Below are 27755 nucleotides of genomic sequence, written 5' to 3' on the forward strand. Positions count from 1 at the left end.
ATCTGTCCATCATAAAAGTGCATCTGTCCATCATAAAAGTGCATCTATCCATCATAAAAGTGCATCTGTCCATCATAAAAGTGCATCTGTCCATCATAAAAGTGCATCTGTCCATCATAAAAGTGCATCTGTCCATCATAAAAGTGCATCTGTCCATCATAAAAGTGCATCTGTCCATCATAAAAGTGCATCTGTCCATCATAAAAGTGCATCTATCCATCATAAAAGTGCATCTGTCCATCATAAAAGTGCATCTGTCCATCATAAAAGTGCATCTATCCATCATAAAAGTGCATCTATCCATCATAAAAGTGCATCTGTCCATCATAAAAGTGCATCTATCCATCATAAAAGTGCATCTGTCCATCATAAAAGTGCATCTGTCCATCATAAAAGTGCATCTGTCCATCATAAAAGTGCATCTGTCCATCATAAAAGTGCATCTATCCATCATAAAAGTGCATCTATCCATCATAAAAGTGCATCTGTCCATCATAAAAGTGCATCTGTCCATCATAAAAGTGCATCTGTCCATCATAAAAGTGCATCTGTCCATCATAAAAGTGCATCTGTCCATCATAAAAGTGCATCTATCCATCATAAAAGTGCATCTGTCCATCATAAAAGTACATCTATCCATCATAAAAGTGCATCTGTCCATCATAAAAGTGCATCTGTCCATCATAAAAGTGCATCTATCCATCATAAAAGTGCATCTGTCCATCATAAAAGTGCATCTGTCCATCATAAAAGTGCATCTGTCCATCATAAAAGTGCATCTGTCCATCATAAAAGTGCATCTATCATCATAAAAGTGCATCTGTCCATCATAAAAGTGCATCTGTCCATCATAAAAGTGCATCTGTCCATCATAAAAGTGCATCTGTCCATCATAAAAGTGCATCTGTCCATCATAAAAGTGCATCTGTCCATCATAAAAGTGCATCTGTCCATCATAAAAGTGCATCTGTCCATCATAAAAGTGCATCTGTCCATCATAAAAGTGCATCTGTCCATCATAAAAGTGCATCTGTCCATCATAAAAGTGCATCTATCCATCATAAAAGTGCATCTGTCCATCATAAAAGTGCATCTATCCATCATAAAAGTGCATCTATCCATCATAAAAGTGCATCTATCCATCATAAAAGTGCATCTGTCCATCATAAAAGTGCATCTATCCATCATAAAAGTGCATCTGTCCATCATAAAAGTGCATCTGTCCATCATAAAAGTGCATCTGTCCATCATAAAAGTGCATCTGTCCATCATAAAAGTGCATCTGTCCATCATAAAAGTGCATCTGTCCATCATAAAAGTGCATCTGTCCATCATAAAAGTGCATCTGTCCATCATAAAAGTGCATCTGTCCATCATAAAAGTGCATCTATCCATCATAAAAGTGCATCTGTCCATCATAAAAGTACATCTATCCATCATAAAAGTGCATCTGTCCATCATAAAAGTGCATCTGTCCATCATAAAAGTGCATCTATCCATCATAAAAGTGCATCTATCCATCATAAAAGTGCATCTGTCCATCATAAAAGTGCATCTGTCCATCATAAAAGTGCATCTGTCCATCATAAAAGTGCATCTGTCCATCATAAAAGTGCATCTGTCATCATAAAAGTGCATCTGTCCATCATAAAAGTGCATCTGTCCATCATAAAAGTGCATCTGTCCATCATAAAAGTGCATCTGTCCATCATAAAAGTGCATCTGTCCATCATAAAAGTGCATCTGTCCATCATAAAAGTGCATCTATCCATCATAAAAGTGCATCTGTCCATCATAAAAGTCTATCTATCATTGTTGCCTTTCTTTGATGACGTTGCAGGGCGTCCAAATGAACGATTATTGTCAGCCAAGTTCACTTCAACTGATACACTGCAAAAATGTTTTTCTCACTTAGTATTTTTGTCTTGTTTCCAGTTCAAATATCAAAAAAATTCTTAAATCGAGATGCATTTACTAGATGAGTAAAATGCCATAAGGTTTAAGGTCTTGTTTTCCGGGGGAATTAATCAAAAGTGAGTTTTTGCTTAAAATAAGACAGAATATCTTATGGCATTTTACTCATCTAGTAAATGCATCTCGATTTAAGAATTTTTTTGATACTTGAACTGGAAACAAGACAAAAATACTAAGTAAGAAAAGCATTTTCTGCAGTTTCCGTGTGTGATGTAACGCACCTCATCAGAAGCGTCAGCAGAACGGATGACCTCTCACCTCTCCTGGACGGATCTTGATGTAGAAGTTATTGCGTTTGTAGGAGATCTTGAGGACTTTGGGCCAGGCGAAGCGGTTGATGCGGAGTCTGTCTCGATAGATGAGGAGTCCAGACGAACACACGCCCAACATGATCTCCACGCCCTCAGAATCCTGGCACACCATTGGATCAGAGAGGTGCCAATCATCATCACACACTCACACACAAACAAATGCCAATGATTCTCCAATTCATGAGTGCAAGCCAAACAGATCTGGCCTGAGAGTATCTATCTATCTATGCCAGAACTACTTCTGAAGAGCATCAGCAGAACAGATGAGAGAACTTGAGCTCGGTTCAGCAGAACGAGACACTCGAGCTTATCTAGATCATCGATGAACATTTGCTAACTCACTTCCTAAGGAAATACATTTGAATACGTCACAATACACAAGAATCAAGAGGGATCGTGGGGAAAATGGCATAATTCACATCTCTAGTGGGTATTTTGATCAGGTCTACTGTAGGAAACCGGGTCAGAACCATGACGAAGCTTCCCGAAACTCGCTCAGAGGAAAACTGATCAGAGATCATTGAGGCATCAATCGTGGTCTCAGACGTTTCTCCTAAAATTCTTTAGGAAAGAGACGCGAATTCTTCAAAGTTTCAGTAGTTGAGGAGCAGCTCAGATCATCAAGTTAATCTCTGACTGCAATTCACCTTGGCAAATCTTGAGACATTACTGAGATTATTGAGGTGTTTTTCTCAGGAGAAAAATATTTAAATGCATAAGTGACTGGGAGAAATAATTGAGATTGTAAAGGGAATATTCATCCAAAAATGATCATTCTGGCATCATTTACTTTCCCTCATGTCGTTCAATCCTTTTTGAATTTAAAGCAGATATTTTGAGAAATGTAGTGTCGTTTAGTCCCAGCGTTCTTCAAAATATCGGCATTAAAGTAGGGTTATTATTATGAACTTGAAGTGAATTAAAATGAAGCTTAAACTGTCTGCACTAGGGTAAATGATGACAGAATGATATATTCGTCTGATCTCTCCCTTTAAAGATCTCTCATGTGTGGTTTCTCTGTCCTGGATCCCCAGGCGCTCCCGGTGAACGGGTTCGGCTCGCCCGTGAGCTTCGCCGGTGGCGGATGAGCATGAGAAGAGGAGCAGGTTCTCGACAAACGCACATGGAGAATCTGAAGGTAACACAGTCTTTGCTTAGACAATGATTCGGTTCATGGTCATGCACAAAGACACACACACACACACACACACAGAGACAGAGACACACACATATACACCAATGCATCTTACCTCTCCTTTAGCTGGAGAAAAGCAGTGAAAGAATCGTCCTATCAACTAGATCATCCGTAAGAGGGGAAGAAGAGAAGAGCGGCTGATCTAACCGGACGTCAGCGGTCTGTCTGTTTAATAATCACTACATGAGGTGATGGATGATATGAAGCATCATCTGGGTATGAATATCGGCAGAAGAGCTTCAGGTTCACCGAACCCATTTTAACGAAAACAAGCTTATTCAAACAGCCTCAACGAAGAAATATAGAGATGCTTTATCAGCGAAATCAATATATAAGCAGATCAATCACCTAATCCACAGTAAAATGATGCTAAAACAATTTTAATGCATCATCTGATCTGGGAGATTTTACATGTAAGTTCATACTTTTCCAATAATTGTAATGAAATATGGGTAACACACTATATGATACGGTTGCATCTGTTAACATTAGTTAACTAACATGATCCAACAATACTTTTAATCTCAGTTCATGTTAATTTTAACATTTAAATATGATTTAATCGCATCCAAAATAAAAGTTTGTGTTTACATAATAAATGTGTGTGTACTACGCATAATTATTTTATATAAATACACACATATGCATATATATATAAGAAATATATGCATGTACAGTATATACTGTATATTAATTTTTATACATAATTTATATTATATATAAATACAAATATTTTATATATATATAAAAAAAAATATATATATATATACATGCATATGTGTGTGTATTTATATATACGAAATAATTATACACAGTACACACACATATATTATATAAACACAAACTTTTATTTTGGATACGATTAATCGTTGCCCAGCACTAAAATATATTTTTATATATAAAAACTGCTGAAGGTTTCAAAGAAAACGACCGATTCAAGATTCTGCCAATATTCAGAATAGATTCTTAAGCGTTTATAAATAATCCTCAACTATCTTGACATTATGAACTGTCTGTCATGTGTGGTTGTCAATATCTGGTTTGTGTCGATTGTGACCCAGAACAACCCGGCCCGAATCAGAGTCACACTGAACATCTGACAGATCGACCGACACCAGAAACAACGATACAACGATAAACACTGAACACAACACACTGAATCATGTGTGTGTGTGTGTGTGTGTGTGTGCTGAAGATACAGACACATTTACATGCAAAATCACTTGAATCAACAACAAAAATCTCCATCAATCATGATGTGTGTGTGTGTGTGTGTGTGTGTGTGTGTGTGTGTGTGTGTTTCACGTGTACCTTTGCATGATGAAGGTCGACTCCATACATGGACAGTTTCTTTACATTCTCCAGAAAATGCATCTCAGCTTCGGCCGGCGTCATTCCTCTGAGAGACACACAAACACAATCGCACTGCATCATGGGAAACATATTTGCACTGAAATTATACATCAGCACAAATTAAGCTTGAAATCATTTACAAGGCGTTTAACTTCCTCACCCTAACCGTGACTATTAGGCATCAGGATCTGAAGTTATTAACACTCTGAAGTCAAACATGTTTTTCTGTAGAATATTGATTGACACTGTTATTGAACTGAACTAAATCAACATAGAAATGTCCAGTTTTTTTAATTAAGGAAACATTCCATTACCATTGTATCATTCTTCAATCATTATGTAAACGTTACTTCATTCCAAATCAAGTATACTTAATAGGGCTGGGTAAAAAAATATCGATTTCTCGATTTTAATCGATTCTCATTTTTACGAACTGATATCGATTCTTAAATCCCAAGAATCGATTAGTCATCCTGTTTTCAGTTGATGAATGAATAGAACATTGTAGGGCATCCCATCCAATAAATCGCAATAATCGTTGTGCTTTGTTACTATTGATATGAAACAAAGTCTCAGATTTCAAATTACTTCCATTTTCTTACGAAATTCAAAAACATATATAGCGTTTTGTCGCTGTGGCGTGAGATCGCTCTGGCTCAGCTCTAGAGAAGCACATGATCTTCTCTTCCGCCTTAATAACACCAGTTACAGCGCGAGATAAACATGAATGAGCTTCTGAAAGTGTGTTAAAAGGTAGAATACAACTTATCGAAGTCCATATCATGTGACATGAGTCGCTCAATCAGTGTTTCAGCCGTGGAAAGACGTCAGTAAACTATGTCATGTAACGTCACATTTACCTCAGAAAAACCATGTGACCATAAACTCGTCAGTCAGCGAGAAGAAATAACTCTAGAGAGGAGCATTCTGCTAAATATATGCACCATATTACATATTCATTATAATTTTGAATGTTCTTCAATATTTAATGCATGTTTGAATAAATCTGGAAAGTTTTTTATGACAGCCACCATTTAAGTGTTTATATTTCATAACTTGATTATTATAAAAATTAATAAAAGTGTAATTTAAGTGTTTGTATACAAATACGTTAATTTTTACCTTCAGTATTACAGTAGGCTAATGAAGCCCATAGGCTACCACTGACTCCCATAGTTTACAGCAATAGTGAAGAGATCTGTTTTCCTTGAAAAAATTTGCCATGTATTGAACCTGGTATCCACAATAATCAATACTGAATCGAATTGAATCCAAATCAAAATCGAATCGAATTTTGAATCCAAATCGAATCAAATCGAATTGCAAGCTTGTGAATCGAAATTTAGAGAGTAATGTTCAGGAAAAAACATGCATGAATGATGTATAAATAATGTTTTGAGAACATTATTAAAGACCAGATAACGTTGAATGAACGTTCTATAAACGTTACTGGAAGATCGTTTGTTCATAACTTTGAGAAGGTTCGAATGTTTGACTCTAGACTCGGTTTATTCCCGAACACAGGAGCCGGAGGACGAATGTTTGACTCTAGACTCGGTTTATTCCCGAACACAGAGGCCGGAGGACGAATGTTTGACTCTAGACTCGGTTAATTCCCGAACAAAGAGGCCGGAGGACGAATGTTTGACTCTAGACTCGGTTTATTCCCGAACACAGGAGCCGGAGGACGAATGTTTGACTCTAGACTCGGTTAATTCCCGAACACAGAGGCCGGAGGACGAATGTTTGACTCTAGACTCGGTTTATTCCCGAACACAGGAGCCGGAGGACGAATGTTTGACTCTAGACTCGGTTAATTCCCGAACACAGAGGCCGGAGGACGAATGTTTGACTCTAGACTCTGTTTATTCCCGAACACAGAGGCCGGAGGACGAATGTTTGACTCTAGACTCGGTTTATTCCCGAACACAGAGGCAGGAGGACGTATGTTTGACTCTAGACTCTGTTTATTCCCGAACACAGAGGCAGGAGGACGAATGTTTGACTCTAGACTCGGTTTATTCCCGAACACAGAGGCAGGAGGACGTATGTTTGACTCTAGACTCGGTTTATTCCCGAACACAGAAGCCGGAGGACGAATGTTTGACTCTAGACTCGGTTTATTCCCGAACACAGAGGCAGGAGGACGAATGTTTGACTCTAGACTCGGTTTATTCCCGAACACAGGAGCAGGAGGACGAATGTTTGACTCTAGACTCGGTTTATTCCCGAACACAGGAGCAGGAGGACGAATGTTTGACTCTAGACTCGGTTTATTCCTGAACACAGGAGCCGGAGGACGAATGTTTGACTCTAGACTCGGTTTATTCCCGAACACAGAGGCAGGAGGACGAATGTTTGACTCTAGACTCGGTTTATTCCCGAACACAGGAGCAGGAGGACGAATGTTTGACTCTAGACTCGGTTTATTCCCGAACACAGGAGCAGGAGGACGAATGTTTGACTCTAGACTCGGTTTATTCCCGAACACAGGAGCCGGAGGACGAATGTTTGACTCTAGCCTCGGTTTATTCCCGAACACAGAGGCCGGAGGACGAATGTTTGACTCTAGACTCGGTTTATTCCCGAACACAGAGGCAGAAGGACGAATGTTTGACTCTAGACTCGGTTTATTCCCGAACACAGAGGCAGGAGGACGAATGTTTGACTCTAGACTCGGTTTATTCCCGAACACAGAGGCAGGAGGACGAATGTTTGACTCTAGACTCGGTTTATTCCCGAACACAGGAGCCGGAGGACGAATGTTTGACTCTAGACTCGGTTTATTCCCGAACACAGAGGCAGGAGGACGAATGTTTGACTCTAGACTCGGTTTATTCCCGAACACAGGAGCCGGAGGACGAATGTTTGACTCTAGACTCGGTTTATTCCCGAACACAGGAGCCGGAGGACGAATGTTTGACTCTAGACTCGGTTTATTCCCGAACACAGAGGCAGGAGGACGAATGTTTGACTCTAGACTCGGTTTATTCCCGAACACAGAGGCAGGAGGACGAATGTTTGACTCTAGACTCAGTTTATTCCCGAACACAGGAGCAGGAGGACGAATGTTTGACTCTAGACTCGGTTTATTCCCGAACACAGAGGCAGGAGGACGAATGTTTGACTCTAGACTCGGTTTATTCCCGAACACAGAGGCAGGAGGACGAATGTTTGACTCTAGACTCAGTTTATTCCCGAACACAGGAGCAGGAGGACGAATGTTTGACTCTAGACTCGGTTTATTCCCGAAAACAGAGGCAGGAGGACGAATGTTTGACTCTAGACTCGGTTTATTTCCGAACACAGAGGCAGGAGGACGAATGTTTGACTCTAGACTCGGTTTATTCCCGAACACAGAGGCAGGAGGACGAATGTTTGACTCTAGACTCGGTTTATTCCCGAACACAGAGGCAGGAGGACGAATGTTTGACTCTAGACTCGGTTTATTCCCGAACACAGAGGCAGGAGGACGAATGTTTGACTCTAGACTCGGTTTATTCCCGAACACAGAGGCAGGAGGACGAATGTTTGACTCTAGACTCAGTTTATTCCCGAACACAGAGGCAGGAGGACGAATGTTTGACTCTAGACTAGGTTTATTCCCGAACACAGAGGCCGGAGGACGAATGTTGACTCTAGACTCAGTTTATTCCCGAACACAGAGGCAGGAGGACGAATGTTTGACTCTAGACTCGGTTTATTCCCGAACACAGAGGCAGGAGGACGAATGTTTGACTCTAGACTCAGTTTATTCCCGAACACAGGAGCCGGAGGATGAATGTTTGACTCTAGACTCGGTTTATTCCCGAACACAGAGGCAGGAGGACGAATGTTTGACTCTAGACTCGGTTTATTCCCGAACACAGAGGCAGGAGGACGAATGTTTGACTCTAGACTCGGTTTATTCCCGAACACAGAGGCAGGAGGACGAATGATTGACTCTAGACTCGGTTTATTCCCGAACACAGAGGCAGGAGGACGAATGTTTGACTCTAGACTCGGTTTATTCCCGAACACATAAGCCGGAGGACGAATGTTTGACTCTAGACTCGGTTTATTCCCGAACACAGAGGCAGGAGGACGAATGTTTGACTCTAGACTCGGTTTATTCCCGAACACAGAGGCAGGAGGACGAATGTTTGACTCTAGACTCGGTTTATTCCCGAACACAGAGGCCGGAGGACGTATGTTTGACTCTAGACTCTGTTTATTCCCGAACACAGAGGCAGGAGGACGAATGTTTGACTCTAGACTCGGTTTATTCCCGAACACAGAGGCAGGAGGACGAATGTTTGACTCTAGACTCGGTTTATTCCCGAACACAGGAGCAGGAGGACGAATGTTTGACTCTAGACTCGGTTTATTCCCGAACACAGGAGCAGGAGGACGAATGTTTGACTCTAGACTCGGTTTATTCCCGAACACAGGAGCAGGAGGACGAAAGTTTGACTCTAGACTCGGTTTATTCCCGAACACAGGAGCCGGAGGACGAATGTTTAACTCTAGACTCGGTTTATTCCCGAACACAGAGGCCGGAGGACGATTGTTTGACTCTAGACTCGGTTTATTCCCGAACACAGAGGCAGGAGGACGAATGTTTGACTCTAGACTCAGTTTATTCCCGAACACAGAGGCAGGAGGACGAATGTTTGACTCTAGACTCGGTTTATTCCCGAACACAGGAGCCGGAGGACGAATGTTTGACTCTAGACTCGGTTTATTCCCGAACACAGAGGCCGGAGGACGAATGTTTGACTCTAGACTCGGTTTATTCCCGAACACAGAGGCCGGAGGACGAATGTTTGACTCTAGACTCGGTTTATTCCCGAACACAGAGGCAGGAGGACGAATGTTTGACTCTAGACTCGGTTTATTCCCGAACACAGAGGCAGGAGGACGAATGTTTGACTCTAGACTCGGTTTATTCCCGAACACAGGAGCCGGAGGACGAATGTTTGACTCTAGACTCAGTTTATTCCCGAACACAGAGGCAGAAGAACGAATGTTTGACTCTAGACTCGGTTTATTCCCGAACACAGAGGCAGGAGGACGAATGTTTGACTCTAGACTCGGTTTATTCCCGAACACAGAGGCAGAAGGACGTATGTTTGACTCTAGACTCGGTTTATTCCCGAACACAGAGGCAGGAGGACGAATGTTTGACTCTAGACTCTGTTTATTCCCGAACACAGAAGCCGGAGGACGAATGTTTGACTCTAGACTCAGTTTATTCCCGAACACAGAGGCAGAAGGACGAATGTTTGACTCTAGACTCGGTTTATTCCCGAACACAAAGGCAGGAGGACGAATGTTTGACTCTAGACTCGGTTTATTCCCGAACACAGAGGCAGGAGGACGAATGTTTGACTCTAGACTCGGTTTATTCCCGAACACAGAGGCAGAAGGACGAATGTTTGACTCTAGACTCGGTTTATTCCCGAACACAGGAGCCGGAGGACGAATTTTGACTCTAGACTCGGTTTATTCCCGAACACAGAGGCAGGAGGACGAATGTTTGACTCTAGACTCAGTTTATTCCCGAACACAGAGGCAGGAGGACGAATGTTTGACTCTAGACTCGGTTTATTCCCGAACACAGAGGCCGGAGGACGTATGTTTGACTCTAGACTCGGTTTATTCCCGAACACAGGAGCAGGAGGACGAATGTTTGACTCTAGACTCGGTTTATTCCCGAACACAGGAGCCGGAGGACGAATGTTTGACTCTAGACTCGGTTTATTCCCGAACACAGAGGCCGGAGGACGAATGTTTGACTCTAGACTCGGTTTATTCCCGAACACAGAGGCCGGAGGACGAATGTTTTACTCTAGACTCGGTTTATTCCCGAACACAGGAGCCGGAGGACGAATGTTTGACTCTAGACTCTGTTTATTCCCGAACACAGGAGCCGGAGGACGAATGTTTGACTCTAGACTCGGTTTATTCCCGAACACAGAAGCCGGAGGACGAATGATTGACTCTAGACTCGGTTTATTCCCGAACACAGAGGCCGGAGGACGAATGTTCGACTCTAGACTCGGTTTATTCCCGAACACAGGAGCAGGAGGACGAAAGTTTGACTCTAGACTCGGTTTATTCCCGAACACAGGAGCCGGAGGACGAATGTTTAACTCTAGACTCGGTTTATTCCCGAACACAGAGGCCGGAGGACGATTGTTTGACTCTAGACTCGGTTTATTCCCGAACACAGAGGCAGGAGGACGAATGTTTGACTCTAGACTCGGTTTATTCCCGAACACAGGAGCCGGAGGACGAATGTTTGACTCTAGACTCGGTTTATTCCCGAACACAGAGGCCGGAGGACGAATGTTTGACTCTAGACTCGGTTTATTCCCGAACACAGAGGCCGGAGGACGAATGTTTGACTCTAGACTCGGTTTATTCCCGAACACAGAGGCAGGAGGACGAATGTTTGACTCTAGACTTGGTTTATTCCCGAACACAGAGGCAGGAGGACGAATGTTTGACTCTAGACTCGGTTTATTCCCGAACACAGGAGCCGGAGGACGAATGTTTGACTCTAGACTCAGTTTATTCCCGAACACAGAGGCAGAAGAACGAATGTTTGACTCTAGACTCGGTTTCTTCCCGAACACAGAGGCAGGAGGACGAATGTTTGACTCTAGACTCGGTTTATTCCCGAACACAGGAGCCGGAGGACGAATGTTTGACTCTAGACTCAGTTTATTCCCGAACACAGAGGCAGAAGGACGTATGTTTGACTCTAGACTCGGTTTATTCCCGAACACAGAGGCAGGAGGACGAATGTTTGACTCTAGACTCGGTTTATTCCCGAACACAGAAGCCGGAGGACGAATGTTTGACTCTAGACTCAGTTTATTCCCGAACACAGAGGCAGAAGGACGAATGTTTGACTCTAGACTCGGTTTATTCCCGAACACAAAGGCAGGAGGACGAATGTTTGACTCTAGACTTGGTTTATTCCCGAACACAGGAGCCGGAGGACGAATGTTTGACTCTAGACTCGGTTTATTCCCGAACACAGAGGCAGAAGGACGAATGTTTGACTCTAGACTCGGTTTATTCCCGAACACAGAGGCAGGAGGACGAATGTTTGACTCTAGACTCGGTTTATTCCCGAACACAGAGGCAGGAGGACGAATGTTTGACTCTAGACTCGGTTTATTCCCGAACACAGAGGCAGGAGGACGAATGTTTGACTCTAGACTCAGTTTATTCCCGAACACAGAGGCAGTAGGACGAATGTTTGACTCTAGACTCGGTTTATTCCCGAACACAGAGGCAGGAGGACGAATGTTTGACTCTAGACTCGGTTTATTCCCGAACACAGAGGCAGTAGGACGAATGTTTGACTCTAGACTCGGTTTATTCCCGAACACAGAGGCAGGAGGACGAATGTTTGACTCTAGACTCGGTTTATTCCCGAACACAGAGGCAGGAGGACGAATGTTTGACTCTAGACTCAGTTTATTCCCGAACACAGGAGCAGGAGAACGAATGTTTGACTCTAGACTCGGTTTATTCCCGAACACAGGAGCCGGAGGACGAATTTTGACTCTAGACTCGGTTTATTCCCGAACACAGAGGCAGGAGGACGAATGTTTGACTCTAGACTCAGTTTATTCCCGAACACAGAGGCAGGAGGACGAATGTTTGACTCTAGACTCGGTTTATTCCCGAACACAGAGGCCGGAGGACGTATGTTTGACTCTAGACTCGGTTTATTCCCGAACACAGAGGCAGGAGGACGAATGTTTGACTCTAGACTCGGTTTATTCCCGAACACAGGAGGCGGAGGACGAATGTTTGACTCTAGACTCGGTTTATTCCCGAACACAGAGACCGGAGGACGTATGTTTGACTCTAGACTCGGTTTATTCCCGAACACAGGAGCAGGAGGACGAATGTTTGACTCTAGACTCGGTTTATTCCCGAACACAGGAGCCGGAGGACGAATGTTTGACTCTAGACTCGGTTTATTCCCGAACACAGAGGCCGGAGGACGAATGTTTGACTCTAGACTCGGTTTATTCCCGAACACAGAGGCCGGAGGACGAATGTTTTACTCTAGACTCGGTTTATTCCCGAACACAGGAGCCGGAGGACGAATGTTTGACTCTAGACTCTGTTTATTCCCGAACACAGGAGCCGGAGGACGAATGTTTGACTCTAGACTCGGTTTATTCCCGAACACAGAAGCCGGAGGACGAATGATTGACTCTAGACTCGGTTTATTCCCGAACACAGAGGCCGGAGGACGAATGTTTGACTCTAGACTCGGTTTATTCCCGAACACAGGAGCCGGAGGACGAATGTTTGACTCTAGACTCGGTTTATTCCCGAACACAGAGGCAGGAGGACGAATGTTTGACTCTAGACTCGGTTTATTCCCGAACACAGAGGCAGGAGGACGAATGTTTGACTCTAGACTCGGTTTATTCCCGAACACAGAGGCAGGAGGACGAATGTTTGACTCTAGACTCAGTTTATTCCCGAACACAGGAGCAGGAGGACGAATGTTTGACTCTAGACTCGGTTTATTCCCGAACACAGGAGCCGGAGGACGAATGTTTGACTCTAGACTCGGTTTATTCCCGAACACAGAGGCAGGAGGACGAATGTTTGACTCTAGACTCAGTTTATTCCCGAACACAGAGGCAGGAGGACGAATGTTTGACTCTAGACTCGGTTTATTCCCGAACACAGGAGCCGGAGGACGAATGTTTGACTCTAGACTCGGTTTATTCCCGAACACAGAGGCCGGAGGACGAATGTTTGACTCTAGACTCGGTTTATTCCCGAACACAGAGGCCGGAGGACGAATGTTTGACTCTAGACTCGGTTTATTCCCGAACACGGAGGCAGGAGGACGAATGTTTGACTCTAGACTCGGTTTATTCCCGAACACAGAGGCAGGAGGACGAATGTTTGACTCTAGACTCGGTTTATTCCCGAACACAGGAGCCGGAGGACGAATGTTTGACTCTAGACTCAGTTTATTCCCGAACACAGAGGCAGAAGAACGAATGTTTGACTCTAGACTCGGTTTATTCCCGAACACAGAGGCAGGAGGACGAATATTTGACTCTAGACTCGGTTTATTCCCGAACACAGGAGCCGGAGGACGAATGTTTGACTCTAGACTCAGTTTATTCCCGAACACAGAGGCAGAAGGACGTATGTTTGACTCTAGACTCGGTTTATTCCCGAACACAGAGGCAGGAGGACGAATGTTTGACTCTAGACTCGGTTTATTCCCGAACACAGAAGCCGGAGGACGAATGTTTGACTCTAGACTCAGTTTATTCCCGAACACAGAGGCAGAAGGACGAATGTTTGACTCTAGACTCGGTTTATTCCCGAACACAAAGGCAGGAGGACGAATGTTTGACTCTAGACTTGGTTTATTCTCGAACACAGGAGCCGGAGGACGAATGTTTGACTCTAGACTCGGTTTATTCCCGAACACAGAGGCAGAAGGACGAATGTTTGACTCTAGACTCGGTTTATTCCCGAACACAGAGGCAGGAGGACGAATGTTTGACTCTAGACTCGGTTTATTCCCGAACACAGAGGCAGGAGGACGAATGTTTGACTCTAGACTCGGTTTATTCCCGAACACAGAGGCAGGAGGACGAATGTTTGACTCTAGACTCAGTTTATTCCCGAACACAGAGGCAGTAGGACGAATGTTTGACTCTAGACTCGGTTTATTCCCGAACACAGAGGCAGGAGGACGAATGTTTGACTCTAGACTCGGTTTATTCCCGAACACAGAGGCAGTAGGACGAATGTTTGACTCTAGACTCGGTTTATTCCCGAACACAGGAGCAGGAGGACGAATGTTTGACTCTAGACTCGGTTTATTCCCGAACACAGAGGCAGGAGGACGAATGTTTGACTCTAGACTCGGTTTATTCCCGAACAGAGGCAGGAGGACGAATGTTTGACTCTAGACTCGGTTTATTCCCGAACACAGAGGCAGGAGGACGAATGTTTGACTCTAGACTCAGTTTATTCCCGAACACAGGAGCAGGAGGACGAATGTTTGACTCTAGACTCAGTTTATTCCCGAACACAGGAGCAGGAGGACGAATGTTTGACTCTAGACTCGGTTTATTCCCGAACACAGGAGCAGGAGGACGAATGTTTGACTCTAGACTCGGTTTATTCCCGAACACAGAGGCAGGAGGACGAATGTTTGACTCTAGACTCGGTTTATTCCCGAACACAGGAGCAGGAGGACGAATGTTTGACTCTAGACTCGGTTTATTCCCGAACACAGAGGCAGGAGGACGAATGTTTGACTCTAGACTCGGTTTATTCCCGAACAGAGGCAGGAGGACGAATGTTTGACTCTAGACTCGGTTTATTCCCGAACACAGAGGCAGGAGGACGAATGTTTGACTCTAGACTCGGTTTATTCCCGAACACAGAGGCAGGAGGACGAATGTTTGACTCTAGACTCAGTTTATTCCCGAACACAGGAGCAGGAGGACGAATGTTTGACTCTAGACTCGGTTTATTCCCGAACACAGAAGCCGGAGGACGAATGTTTGACTCTAGACTCGGTTTATTCCCGAACACAGAGGCAGGAGGACGAATGTTTGACTCTAGACTCGGTTTATTCCCGAACACAGAGGCAGGAGGACGAATGTTTGACTCTAGACTCAGTTTATTCCCGAACACAGGAGCAGGAGAACGAATGTTTGACTCTAGACTCGGTTTATTCCCGAACACAGAGGCCGGAGGACGAATGTTTGACTCTAGACTCGGTTTATTCCCGAACACAGGAGGCGGAGGACGTATGTTTGACTCTAGACTCAGTTTATTCCCGAACACAGAAGCCGGAGGACGTATGTTTGACTCTAGACTCGGGTTATTCCCGAAAACAGAGGCAGGAGGACGAATGTTTGACTCTAGACTCGGTTTATTCCCGAACACAGGAGCCGGAGGACGAATGTTTGACTCTAGACTCGGTTTATTCCCGAACACAGAGGCCGGAGGACGTATGTTTGACTCTAGACTCGGTTTATTCCCGAACACAGGAGCAGGAGGACGAATGTTTGACTCTAGACTCGGTTTATTCCCGAACACAGGAGCCGGAGGAAGAATGTTTGACTCTAGACTCGGTTTATTCCCGAACACAGAGGCCGGAGGACGAATGTTTGACTCTAGACTCGGTTTATTCCCGAACACAGGAGCTGGAGGACGTATGTTTGACTCTAGACTCAGTTTATTCCCGAACACAGAGGCCGGAGGACGAATGTTTGACTCTAGACTCGGTTTATTCCCGAACACAGGAGCCGGAGGACGTATGTTTGACTCTAGACTCAGTTTATTCCCGAACACAGAGGCCGGAGGACGAATGTTTGACTCTAGACTCGGTTTATTCCCGAACACAGGAGCCGGAGGACGAATGTTTGACTCTAGACTCGGTTTATTCCCGAACACAGGAGCCGGAGGACGAATGTTTGACTCTAGACTCGGTTTATTCCCGAACACAGGAGCCGGAGGACGAATGTTTGACTCTAGACTCGGTTTATTCCCGAACACAGAGGCAGGAGGACGAATGTTTGACTCTAGACTCGGTTTATTCCCGAACAGAGGCAGGAGGACGAATGTTTGACTCTAGACTCGGTTTATTCCCGAACACAGGAGCCGGAGGACGAATGTTTGACTCTAGACTCAGTTTATTCCCGAACACAGAGGCAGAAGGACGAATGTTTGACTCTAGACTCGGTTTATTCCCGAACACAGAGGCAGAAGGACGAATGTTTGACTCTAGACTCGGTTTATTCCCGAACACAGAAGCCGGAGGACGAATGTTTGACTCTAGACTCAGTTTATTCCCGAACACAGAGGCAGAAGGACGAATGTTTGACTCTAGACTCGGTTTATTCCCGAACACAGAGGCAGGAGGACGAATGTTTGACTCTAGACTCGGTTTATTCCCGAACACAGGAGCCGGAGGACGAATGTTTGACTCTAGACTCAGTTTATTCCCGAACACAGAGGCAGGAGGACGAATGTTTGACTCTAGACTCGGTTTATTCCCGAACACAGAGGCAGAAGGACGAATGTTTGACTCTAGACTCGGTTTATTCCCGAACACAGAAGCCGGAGGACGAATGTTTGACTCTAGCCTCGGTTAGCCGGAGGACGAGCCTCACTTGTAGTTCTTGTGCAGGTCCATGATCTTCTCCTCCATCTCTTTGGTCTGATGAGGCGCGAAGCGAAACTCACTGACGTACTCGTAGCCGTACTCGTCCGGGTCGTGATCGCCCAGCTCCGACTGAACCGTGTACGAGCCCAGGACCGTGTGTGTGGCGAACGAACACGGCAGACGACCCGAGATGATGTCGTCCCTCAGCTGCAGACACAGGTAATACCTGACGGACAGACGGACTTCGCATTATTATTATTATTATTATTTTCTATTAGACACTCAAAAGTTTTGGATCGGTAAGATTGTTAATGTTTTAAAAGAAGTCTCTTCTGCTCACCAAGGCTGTGTTTAATTAATTAAAATTACAAAACAAAAATTTTTGGAATATTGTTTACTTTGTAATATTGTTTACTTTAATTTAATTTGTAATGAAGTTTAAATTTTTGTAACAAAATTTCACAAAAATATTGTGAAATATTATTACAATTTAAAATAACTGTTTTTTATTTTAATATATTTTAAAATGTCATTTATTCCTCTGATTTCCGCATCATTACTCCAGTCTTCAGTGTCACATGATCCTTCAGAAATCACTCTGATATGATGATTTGATGATCAAGAAACATTTATGATTATTATCAGTGTTGGAAACAGTTGTGTACAAATGTATTTCAGGATTCTTTGATGAATAGAAAGTTCAAAAGAACATCATTTATCTGAAATATAATCTTTTGTAACATTATAAATGTCTTTACTGTAAATTTTTATCAATTTAATTCATCCTTGATTAAAGTATTGATAAAAGTTATTTATTTCCCCCCAAAAAATTAAATAAAAATTCTTACTGACCTCAAACTTTCGAACGGTAGAGTTTAATGTTACAAAAGCTTCTATTTCGAAAAAATGCTGTTTTTTTATTTCTATTCATCAAAGAATCCTGAAATAAAACTGTTTTCAACACTCATAATAATCATAAATGATCATCAAATCCTCATATTAGAGTGATTTCTGAAGGATCATGTGACACTGAAGACTGGAGTAATGATGCTGAAAATTCAGCTTTGATCACAGGAATAAATTACACTTTACTGTATATTCACATAGAAAACAGCTGATTTACATTATAATAATATTTCACTGTTTTTACTGTATTTTTAATCAAATAAACACAGCCTTGGTGAGCAGAAGAGACTTCTTTTAAAAACATAAAAAATCGTACCGATCCGAAACCTCTGACTGGTAGTGTGTGTGATAGATCTGTTGTGCATGAGTGTGAATGAGTCGGACCTGGTGATGTCTTCAGAAAGCAGCGCCGGTTCAGGAGGATAAAACTTCACGTTAAATGAGAAATTCCAGGCGACACCTGAGGGAAAAAACCCATGGAGTTCAGACGCAGCACATGAGGACAGGACAGATGTTTATCCGAGAGAACTTCACCTCTGATCTGCTTCTTCATGTCTTTGGAAGGATCCAGCCAGTTCTGAAACGAATCGTTCAGATGAATCACGACTCACTGAATCAGTGTTCAAAGCTTCACTGCATCTGTGTGAATCTCACTGTACCTTTTGATTCTCCACGTCACGGAAAGTGATTCCGAAGTAATCTTTCTCCAGGAGATTGAGATGTTCACAGACTTTATCGAATAGAACCTGACCTTTATCACGCTTCTGTAGAGAGAGAAATAATCATATTAAGCAGAATAAAGGGGCGGGGCCTGGTTGAGTTAGTCAGTAGTGTATTAAAACCAAGCGTTAACCTTCCCGTCTCTCTCTTTAATCCAACACTGAAGAGTTAAACTGCAGTTCATCCACTGGCCACTAGAGGCCGGCTGCAGAAGAGACTCAATCCCATAGACACGCATGTTAAAATGGCCAACTTTACAGCAGAAACACGTTTACAGTCTGGTGCAAAAAGTGGTTTTGGTCTTTATAGCTAATGTTGCTCTTCATGACGACTGTGTGTGTGTGTGTGGGGGGGGGGGTGTTTTTATAACTCATCCGTTTAAATTATATTAAGCCTTAAAGCATAAGGCTTGTCTGCTAGCGTTAGCGTCACGTCACCTCAGCTAATCCGCCTCGCTGCTCATTTTCAACAGACAAAACAAATACACTTTTACCATAAACCTTCAGAATACAGATATATATATATGAAGTTTGGTGTGTGTAAAGACTTCTGACCCAAACTCACTTTAAACATCTACAGACACAAATAGTGTGTGTGTGTGTGTGTGTGTGAGTCTCACCTCCACCACGCAGGTGTGTGTGTGTGTGTGTGTGTGAGTCTCCACCACGCAGGTGTGTGTGTGTGTGTGTGTGTGTGAGTCTCACCTCCACCACGCAGGTGTGTGTGTGTGTGTGTGTGTGTGTGTGTGTGTGTGTGAGAGTCTCACCTCCACCACGCAGGTGTGTGTGTGTGTGTGTGTGTGTGTGTGTGTGTGTGAGTCTCACCTCCACCACGCAGGTGTGTGTGTGTGTGTGTGTGTGTGTGTGTGTGTGAGTCTCACCTCCACCACGCAGGTGTGTGTGTGTGTGTGTGAGCCTCACCTCCACCACGCATGTGTGTGTGTGTGAGTCTCACCTCCACCACGCAGGTGTGTGTGTGTGTGTGTGTGTGTGTGTGTGTATGTGTGAGTCTCACCTCCACCACGCAGGTGTGTGTGTGTGTGTGTGTGTGTGTGTGTGTGTGTGTGTGTGAGTCTCACCTCCACCACGCAGGTGTGTGTGTGTGTGTGTGAGTCTCACCTCCACCACGCAGGTGTGTGTGTGTGTGTGTGTGTGTGTGTGAGTCTCACCTCCACCACGCAGGTGTGTGTGTGTGTGTGTGTGTGTGTGTGTGTGTGTGTGTGTGTGTGTGTGTGTGTGTGTGTGAGTCTCACCTCCACCACGCAGGTGTGTGTGTGTGTGTGTGTGTGTGTGTGTGTGTGAGTCTCACCTCCACCACGCAGGTGTGTGTGTGTGTGTGTGAGCCTCACCTCCACCACGCATGTGTGTGTGTGTGAGTCTCACCTCCACCACGCAGGTGTGTGTGTGTGTGTGTGTGTGTGTATGTGTGAGTCTCACCTCCACCACGCAGGTGTGTGTGTGTGTGTGTGTGTGTGTGTGTGTGTGTGTGTGTGTGTGAGTCTCACCTCCACCACGCAGGTGTGTGTGTGTGTGTGTGAGTCTCACCTCCACCACGCAGGTGTGTGTGTGTGTGTGTGTGTGTGAGTCTCACCTCCACCACGCAGGTGTGTGTGTGTGTGTGTGTGTGTGTGTGTGTGTGTGTGTGTGTGTGTGTGTGTGTGTGAGTCTCACCTCCACCACGCAGGTGTAGTCGGAGCCGTCGAGCAGTGAGATCTTGCACTGCATGTTCTTGGGTTTCCTGATCACTTTCACAGGAGATCGGGTGAGTTTGCTGGAGGAGGACCAGTGGGAGGAGCCGTCGTCCTCGGCCGGCAGCTGATTGGCTTTCCCCTGCGGGACTCCGCCCACCTCACGCTCCCCGGCCTGACGTCACAGAGAAACACACACAATCAGACACTGACACCAGTGTGTGTGTGTGTGTGTGTGTGCTGGTTTGACCTACATTGCATTGTCCTTATATTGTGGTGTGTATTCAGGTTTCTGGCCACGCCCCCTATATTATGAGGAATTGCCGATCCTTGTAATTCAAAACTCTAAATAAACATACTAAATTATTTTTTTATTAAAAATGTAAAAATACAGAAAATTCTCTGTGAAAGGAAGGGTTAGGGTTCTGGGATAGAAAATGTTATTAGCTCAGTAAAAGCCATTATGCGTATGGAATAATAGGAATGCGTGTGTGTGTGTGTGTGTGTGTGTGTGTGTGTGTGTGTGTGTGTGTGTGTGTGTGTGTGTGTGTGTGTGTGTGTGAGAGAGAGAGAGAGAGAGAGAGAGAGAGAGAGAGAATGTGTGAGGGAGAGTGTTTCATAATATCAAACTCCTTTTTTATTTGAAAAATGATTATATCTGAAAATAAATGGCAGTTGGATTTAATAGTTCGGCCTGTTGTTAATCTTGAACTTTTAGCAAAAATAAAAACATGCGATGTATACTGTAGCGTTACCGTGACGATCAGAAGATGTACCTGTTGTTTCCTGACAGGTGTGCTGTGGGCGTCGGCCGGGGGAAGCTGGTCGCCGAGGGGCGGGGCCAAAGGGGGTGGAGCTAAAGGGGGCGGAGCCACACCGGCCTCCTGCTGCTCTGCTTTACTCTCCGTTTCTGTCGTCATGTCAGATCAAACTGTGATCAGAGACAAACACACATCAGCATCTGCAACATGACACTGAGATCACAGCAATTAACTACTCCTTTAAATACAACTCAGCATGACCTCTGACCTCAGTGTCAAGCTCTGATGTTTTAAGGAGAACTTTACTCTGAGTAAATATGAATGTGATTCTGCTCACAGACGATCAGATAAGATGAATTTAACATTCATAATCCATTTCCTACTGATTCCCGTTAGTGTGATCATGACGAATGATGCACAGGATCATGAATATTAATGTTCACTTTGTCTTTCCTCTGTAGGACAGCGTGTAACACTGATCCGCACAGACGCTTCGGATCAAAGGCATTATGGGAACGGCATTAAGATGCAGACAAAAACTGTTTTATGGCTCAACAAATGCATCTGTGTATCATGCAAACAGACAGAGAACTCTGGGATGAAGAGAGCAAAGAGCAGAAGATCAAATGAGGGAAAGGTGAGAGAATCCCATCGGATGAGGAAGATGAAAGCTCTTCATCACATCAAACAGTGCAAACAGGAAGCAGTCGCGATGCGTTTCCTGTCCTTCATTAGAATGAGTCTTTCATTTCTGTAGAGGAGGACAAATATAGATTCTGCCACTGTGGGACTCGTGTGTGTGTGTGTGTGTGTGTGTGTGTGTGTGTGTGTGTGTGTGTGTGTGTGTGTGTGCGTGTGTGTGTGTGTGAGTGTTGAGTGAGTGAGTGTGTATGTGTGCGTGTGTGTGTGTGTGTGTGTGTGTGTGTGTGTGTGTGTGTGTGTGTGTGTGCGTGTGTGTGTGTGTGTGTGCGTGTGTGTGTGTGTGAGTGTTGAGTGAGTGAGTGTGTGTGTGTGCGTGTGTGTGTGTGTGTGTGTGTGTGTGCGTGAGCTGAATGAATAATCAGTGTTTAACTCCTGAAACAGGAAGATGCTCATCAGACTCTCGATTGCTGTCGTCAGATGCTGGACTAGATCTTCTGAAGTGAGCGTGAGGCGTTTAACTGTGCTGGCGGTGTAAGGGTGGTTGCCAGGGTGTTGCTATGCGGTTGTTAAGGTGTTCTGAGTGGTTTTTAGCCTGTTCCGAGGTGGTTGCTACGCTGATTTCCTAAAAGAATTTGCAAATTTTCTCTCAGATCTATTGGTCAATGTCGATAAAATATTAATTGTTGGAGATTTTAACATACACGTAGATAATCAAAATGATACGTTAGGGGCTGCGTTTATAGACTTATTAAACTCCTTTGGGGTTAAGCAAAACGTTACCGGACCGACTCATCGTTTTAATCATACACTCGATTTAATTATATCACATGGAACCGATCCAACCGATATAGATATCATTCCGCAAAGTGATGATGTAACTGACCATTACATGGTAACTTGCATATTACGTACTCCTGTAATATATCATGCTGCGCCGCGTTATCGATTAGGCAGAACAATCCTTCCATCCACCATAGATAATTTTTCAAATTGCTTATCGGATCTGTCTCAGCTGCTGCCTGAACCTAAACAAACAGATGAACTAGACGAACTAACCAGTACTATGAGCACCGTTCTCTCTGGAAAATGGGATATTGTTGCACCTATGAGACTAAAAAAGGTCAGAGAGAAAAGTAAAGCACCATGGTACAACAATACTACTCGTGTTCTAAAGAGAGAAACCCGTAATTTAGAGCGTAAATGGAAACAAACTAATTTAGAGGTTTTTAGAATCGCTTGGAAAGACAGTACGTCACGCTATAAAAAGGCCCTAAAAGCGGCCAGGGCTGAGCATCTCCGCAAACTAATAGAAAATAACCAAAACAATCCTAGGTTCTTATTTAACACCGTGGCTAGACTAACAAATAAACAAGCGTCACCTGAACAAAATATTCCGTTACAGTTTAGTAGTAATGATTTCATGAATTTTTTCACTGAGAAAATAGAAAACATCAGATCCACAATTGTAAACGTTCAATCCTCAATCGCGCCTTATAATTCAGCCTCAATTATCACCCCGCAAGAACAATTACAGTGCTTTACAACTATAGAACAAAAAGAGTTAAATAAATTTATCATTTCCTCTAAAACAACAACATGTTTATTAGATCCCATACCAACTAAACTATTGAAAGAAGTGTTACCTGTAGTGGAAGAGCCTCTCCTCAATATTATTAACTCGTCTTTATCTTTAGGTCATGTTCCAAGAACATTTAAATTGGCAGTTATAAAACCACTAATTAAGAAACCACAATTAGACCCAAATAACCTAGCAAATTATAGACCCATTTCAAATCTTCCTTTTATGTCCAAAATATTAGAAAAAGTTGTGTCCGCTCAACTGGGCTCTTTCTTACAAGAAAATGACACCTATGAAAAGTTTCAGTCTGGATTCAGGCCGCATCATAGCACTGAAACTGCGCTCGTTAAAATCACAAATGATTTACTCTTAGCTTCTGACCAAGGCTGTATCTCAATATTAGTTTTACTTGATCTTAGTGCTGCGTTCGATACTATAGATCACACAATACTCTTAGATCGGCTACAAAACTATACCGGTGTTCAAGGACAAGCATTAAGCTGGTTCAGATCATACCTATCTGACCGCTACCATTTTGTCTATTTAAACGGAGAAAAATCGATCATAACTCTAGTAAACTATGGAGTGCCGCAGGGACCTGTGTTAGGCCCTCTATTATTCTCAATATATATGCTGCCACTTGGAAATATTATAAGGAAACATGGAATTAGTTTCCATTGTTATGCTGATGACACTCAACTATATATTTCATCACGGCCGGATGAAAACGCTAAATTATCCAAATTGACAGAGTGTGTTAAAGATATAAAAGATTGGATGACGCACAATTTTCTTTTATTAAATCCAGATAAGACAGAGGTAATACTTATCGGTTCAAAAAACCGCCCACAAAACCTCCTTCAATACAACTTTAACATAGTAGGGTGTCCTGTTACTTTATCCTCTACAGTAAAAGACCTGGGTGTTATATTAGATTGTAACTTGTCTTTTGAAAATCATATTTCATATGTTACAAAAACAGCCTTTTTTCACCTTAGAAATATTGCTAAATTACGTAACATGCTATCTGTTTCTGATGCAGAAAAGCTAGTTCATGCATTCATGACCTCGAGACTAGATTACTGTAATGCTTTATTAGCTGGTTGTCCTGCATCCTCAATAAACAAGCTACAGTTAGTCCAAAATGCCGCCGCTAGAGTTCTTACTAGATCAAGAAAGTTTGACCATATAACACCAATTTTATCATCACTACATTGGTTACCTATAAAGTTCCGTATTAATTACAAGGTATTGCTACTGACTTATAAAGCCCTAAACGGCTTAGCTCCAGTTTATTTAACGGATCTTCTATCGCCCTATAATCCATCGCGCTCTTTAAGATCACTAAATTCGAGGCTTCTGGTCATACCTAGGATATCCAGATCCACCAAAGGAGGGAGAGCATTTTCACATTTAGCACCAAAACTCTGGAATAGTCTTCCTGATACTGTTCGTTGCTCAGATTCGCTCTCCCAGTTTAAAACTAGATTAAAGACGCATCTCTTCAGCCAGGCATTCATATAATATTTTAATCTTACAGTTTAATCCGGTCTCTACTTCATAAACGCCAGAGGAGAACTGGCCCCCGACTGAGCCTGGGTTCTCCCAAGGTTTTTTTTTCTCCATTAGGTCACCTGATGGAGTTTTTCGGTTCCTTGCCACTGTTGCCTTTGGCTTGCTCAGTTGGGGATACTTAATTTGATTAATCGATTCAACAGTGCTATTGATCTGCATTACCAAACGTGGATGTTTTACACCAGAAACATACACTGATGTACTATTTTATTTAATACTGTGAAGCTGCTTTGATACAATCTGTATTGTGAAAAGCGCTATATAAATAAATAAAGTAAAGTTAATATGCAGGTGCTAAAGTGTGTTTTAAATCATTTTTAGTGCGTTCCTAGGTGGTTGCCAGGGTGTTGCTATGCGGTTGTTAAGGTGTTCTGGGTGGTTTTTTTCAGTTTTTAGCTAAAGTGTGTTCTGAGTGGTTGCTAAGGTGTTGCTATGCAGTTTCTGAGATGTTTTGAGTGTTTTTTATTTTTTTCCGAGGTGGAAGCCGGTGTGTTGCTATGCAGTTGCTAAGGCGTTCTGAGTGGTTTCCAGGGTGTTGCTATGCGGTTGCTGAAGTGTGTTTTGAGTGATTATTTGTGCTTCTGGGGAGTTTCTATGCAGTTGTTTATGTGATCTGAGTGGGTTTAGTGTGTTGCTGATTGTTGAAGCTCTCTGCTGATTTGGAGTTTAAAGCTCAACTCAAGTCTGTTTCTGTTTTTCAGGCGTGACCAGTTCCAGCGGCTTCACAGATCTCACTGTAAATGACTCTGCAGATATTCAGATGTTTCTGAGGCGCGTCTGTGATATTCAGCAGCACGTTTATAAACTAATGAGCGTCATGCTCATTCAGACACGCTCCGTTACAAAACTGTACCATGGTAAACACAGTCTGTCAAAATACATTTTTATGATTTAATTACAGTCAAACCAAAATATATTCAGACTCCTTCAACATTTCTCACATTATCAGTTTATTCACTGTAGTTTAGAGAATGGTAATAAAACATGACAAGAACTCAGTTGATATTTGACTGGTTTTGTCCGTCCTTCTGTTAGACTGTCTCACACATGAATTATGTTGAATATCTGTCAGCTGTTAAATTTAACTCCACAATTAGATAATACCAGTTTAGCTCAACCAATCACCAAGCAATGCTTCATTGTGTTCAGTCTGTGTGTAAAAAGAGCATTAGCAATTAAAGAAAACACACTTAGCAAAACATAATTTTTGGTCCCAAATTATTATAATTTTACTGTTAGTCACTGTATGAAGAATATTTGAATATGTCACAGTTTCCTTTATTTTGCTCTCCTCACTTACATAAATGAACTATAGTGTCCTGATCACACTAGTAAAAAAAATATAAAAAATGATATCTGGTGTCTGAGTAATTTTTGGTTTGACTGTATTATAAGCTTTCTCTCATGTTTGGGGAAACCTTGCTCTAACACATCACCATAACACGACAAAACCAACACAAGACTGCATTATAAAAAATGCAATATTTCATATTTTTATAGTATTATTACCATGAAAACATACCATAGAAAACCATGCTACATATTCTTAAGCATAATAATGCATGAATACAGTATCGTATTATAGTTATTAGCCTCAGATTCACCACTGAACTGCCACAATGGTTTGTTGTGGTTTCTGGTCTGAGGATCTGGTTTGGATTTAGTCTGTTAGTCCTTGAGATGTGTCTCTGTCTCTCTGCAAAGGACACGCCGGAGGCTCTCAGCCAATCAGCTGCTCCGATGCAGCCATGTGTCTTCAAGAGCTCACAATGCTTTCACACACACAGACGTCACCTTAACCCCCCGTTCCTCTCTGTGGTCTAGAACACGCCGGCGACTAATAAACCCAGCACTGACACCGCAGTGAGATCCCCCTCATGCATTATTCATGAGTCCAGTATTCATCAAGAATAACTTTATTATTGTGTTCTGATAGACGATCAGTGCTGGCAGGTCAAAGACACAGAAACACCTCAGTGATGTGATCAGAAATAATAATAATAATAATAATAATAATGTTCTGTAATAATAACGTAATATATAACATAATATATAATATATATATTATAAATAATAATAACATGCTATAACGTTCTGAGTGATTTTAGTGCGTTACTAGGTGGTTGCTAGGGTGTTGCTATGCAGTTGCTGATGTGTTCTGAGTGATTTTAGTGCGTTACTAGGGGGTTGCTAGGGTGTTGCTATGCAGCTGCTAAGGTGTTCTGCATGGGTTTTAGTAGGGTGTTCTTAGGTGATTGCTAGGGTGTTGCTATGCAGTTGCTAGGGTGCTCTGAGTGGTTTTTAGTGTGTTACTGGGTGGTTGTACAATGTGAATCAGCATTGAGAAAAATGACAATTATTAACGTATAATTATAAAAGTACATAAAACGTCTAGATGCATTAAAGTAATGAGTAATGTAATGAATATAACGTGCAAATGGAATTAATGGAATTAAAATAGGATTCTCATTTTCCTTAAGAAAAATAACATTTTGTATTTTTCCTTTTGATTTTGGGATGAGATATGTGAAATAATTCACATTAGTGTATAAAGTCCTTTTGTTCCTGAACACAGAACTGTCCGATAAGAGCGACGAGAACCAGAACAATCCCTGAATCTAGGCCGAGTCGAGCGGCGCTCCGAATTACAGTCAGAAATAGAAGCTGTTCTTCCGTCTGATCTCACGAGACGTCTGCTAAACGGGGGACAGACAAACATTTGTACGGCTGTCACTGTACGAGCTTTCTGAGATTGAAATCAAAGAATCACACACACACTTCATAAAGTCATACTGCAGGAACAATGAACATCAAATCCCACAAACTGACCTTTAGATCTGCAGCGTTTCTATGCACGTTAAAACAATAAACGAGCTGAGC

General features: G+C 42.9%; 1 protein-coding gene across 10 annotated transcripts in view; it reads right to left on the reverse strand.

Annotated features, from left to right (window-relative positions):
• epb41l3a (erythrocyte membrane protein band 4.1-like 3a) overlaps positions 1 to 27755 on the reverse strand; it is a 78569-nt gene that overhangs the window by 37904 nt on the left and 12910 nt on the right. For 9 of the 10 annotated variants that reach the window (XM_081352037.1, XM_081352034.1, XM_081352035.1 and 6 more), the window contains exons 2-9: positions 21095 to 21249; positions 20302 to 20493; positions 18571 to 18675; positions 18446 to 18488; positions 18296 to 18371; positions 17013 to 17231; positions 4792 to 4879; positions 2233 to 2385 (exon numbers count right to left, since the gene is read on the reverse strand). In XM_081352037.1, coding sequence (XP_081208163.1) covers positions 2233 to 2385; positions 4792 to 4879; positions 17013 to 17231; positions 18296 to 18371; positions 18446 to 18488; positions 18571 to 18675; positions 20302 to 20493; positions 21095 to 21238 — 1020 coding nt within the window. In that variant the 5' untranslated portion in view covers positions 21239 to 21249. The remainder of the gene's footprint in view (positions 1 to 2232; positions 2386 to 4791; positions 4880 to 17012; positions 17232 to 18295; positions 18372 to 18445; positions 18489 to 18570; positions 18676 to 20301; positions 20494 to 21094; positions 21250 to 27755) is intronic. The other variant, XM_081352029.1, reaches the window with a different exon arrangement.

The sequence above is a fragment of the Scardinius erythrophthalmus genome (assembly GCF_964197995.2).
Source record: "Scardinius erythrophthalmus genome assembly, chromosome: 22".
NCBI lineage: Eukaryota > Metazoa > Chordata > Actinopteri > Cypriniformes > Leuciscidae > Scardinius > Scardinius erythrophthalmus.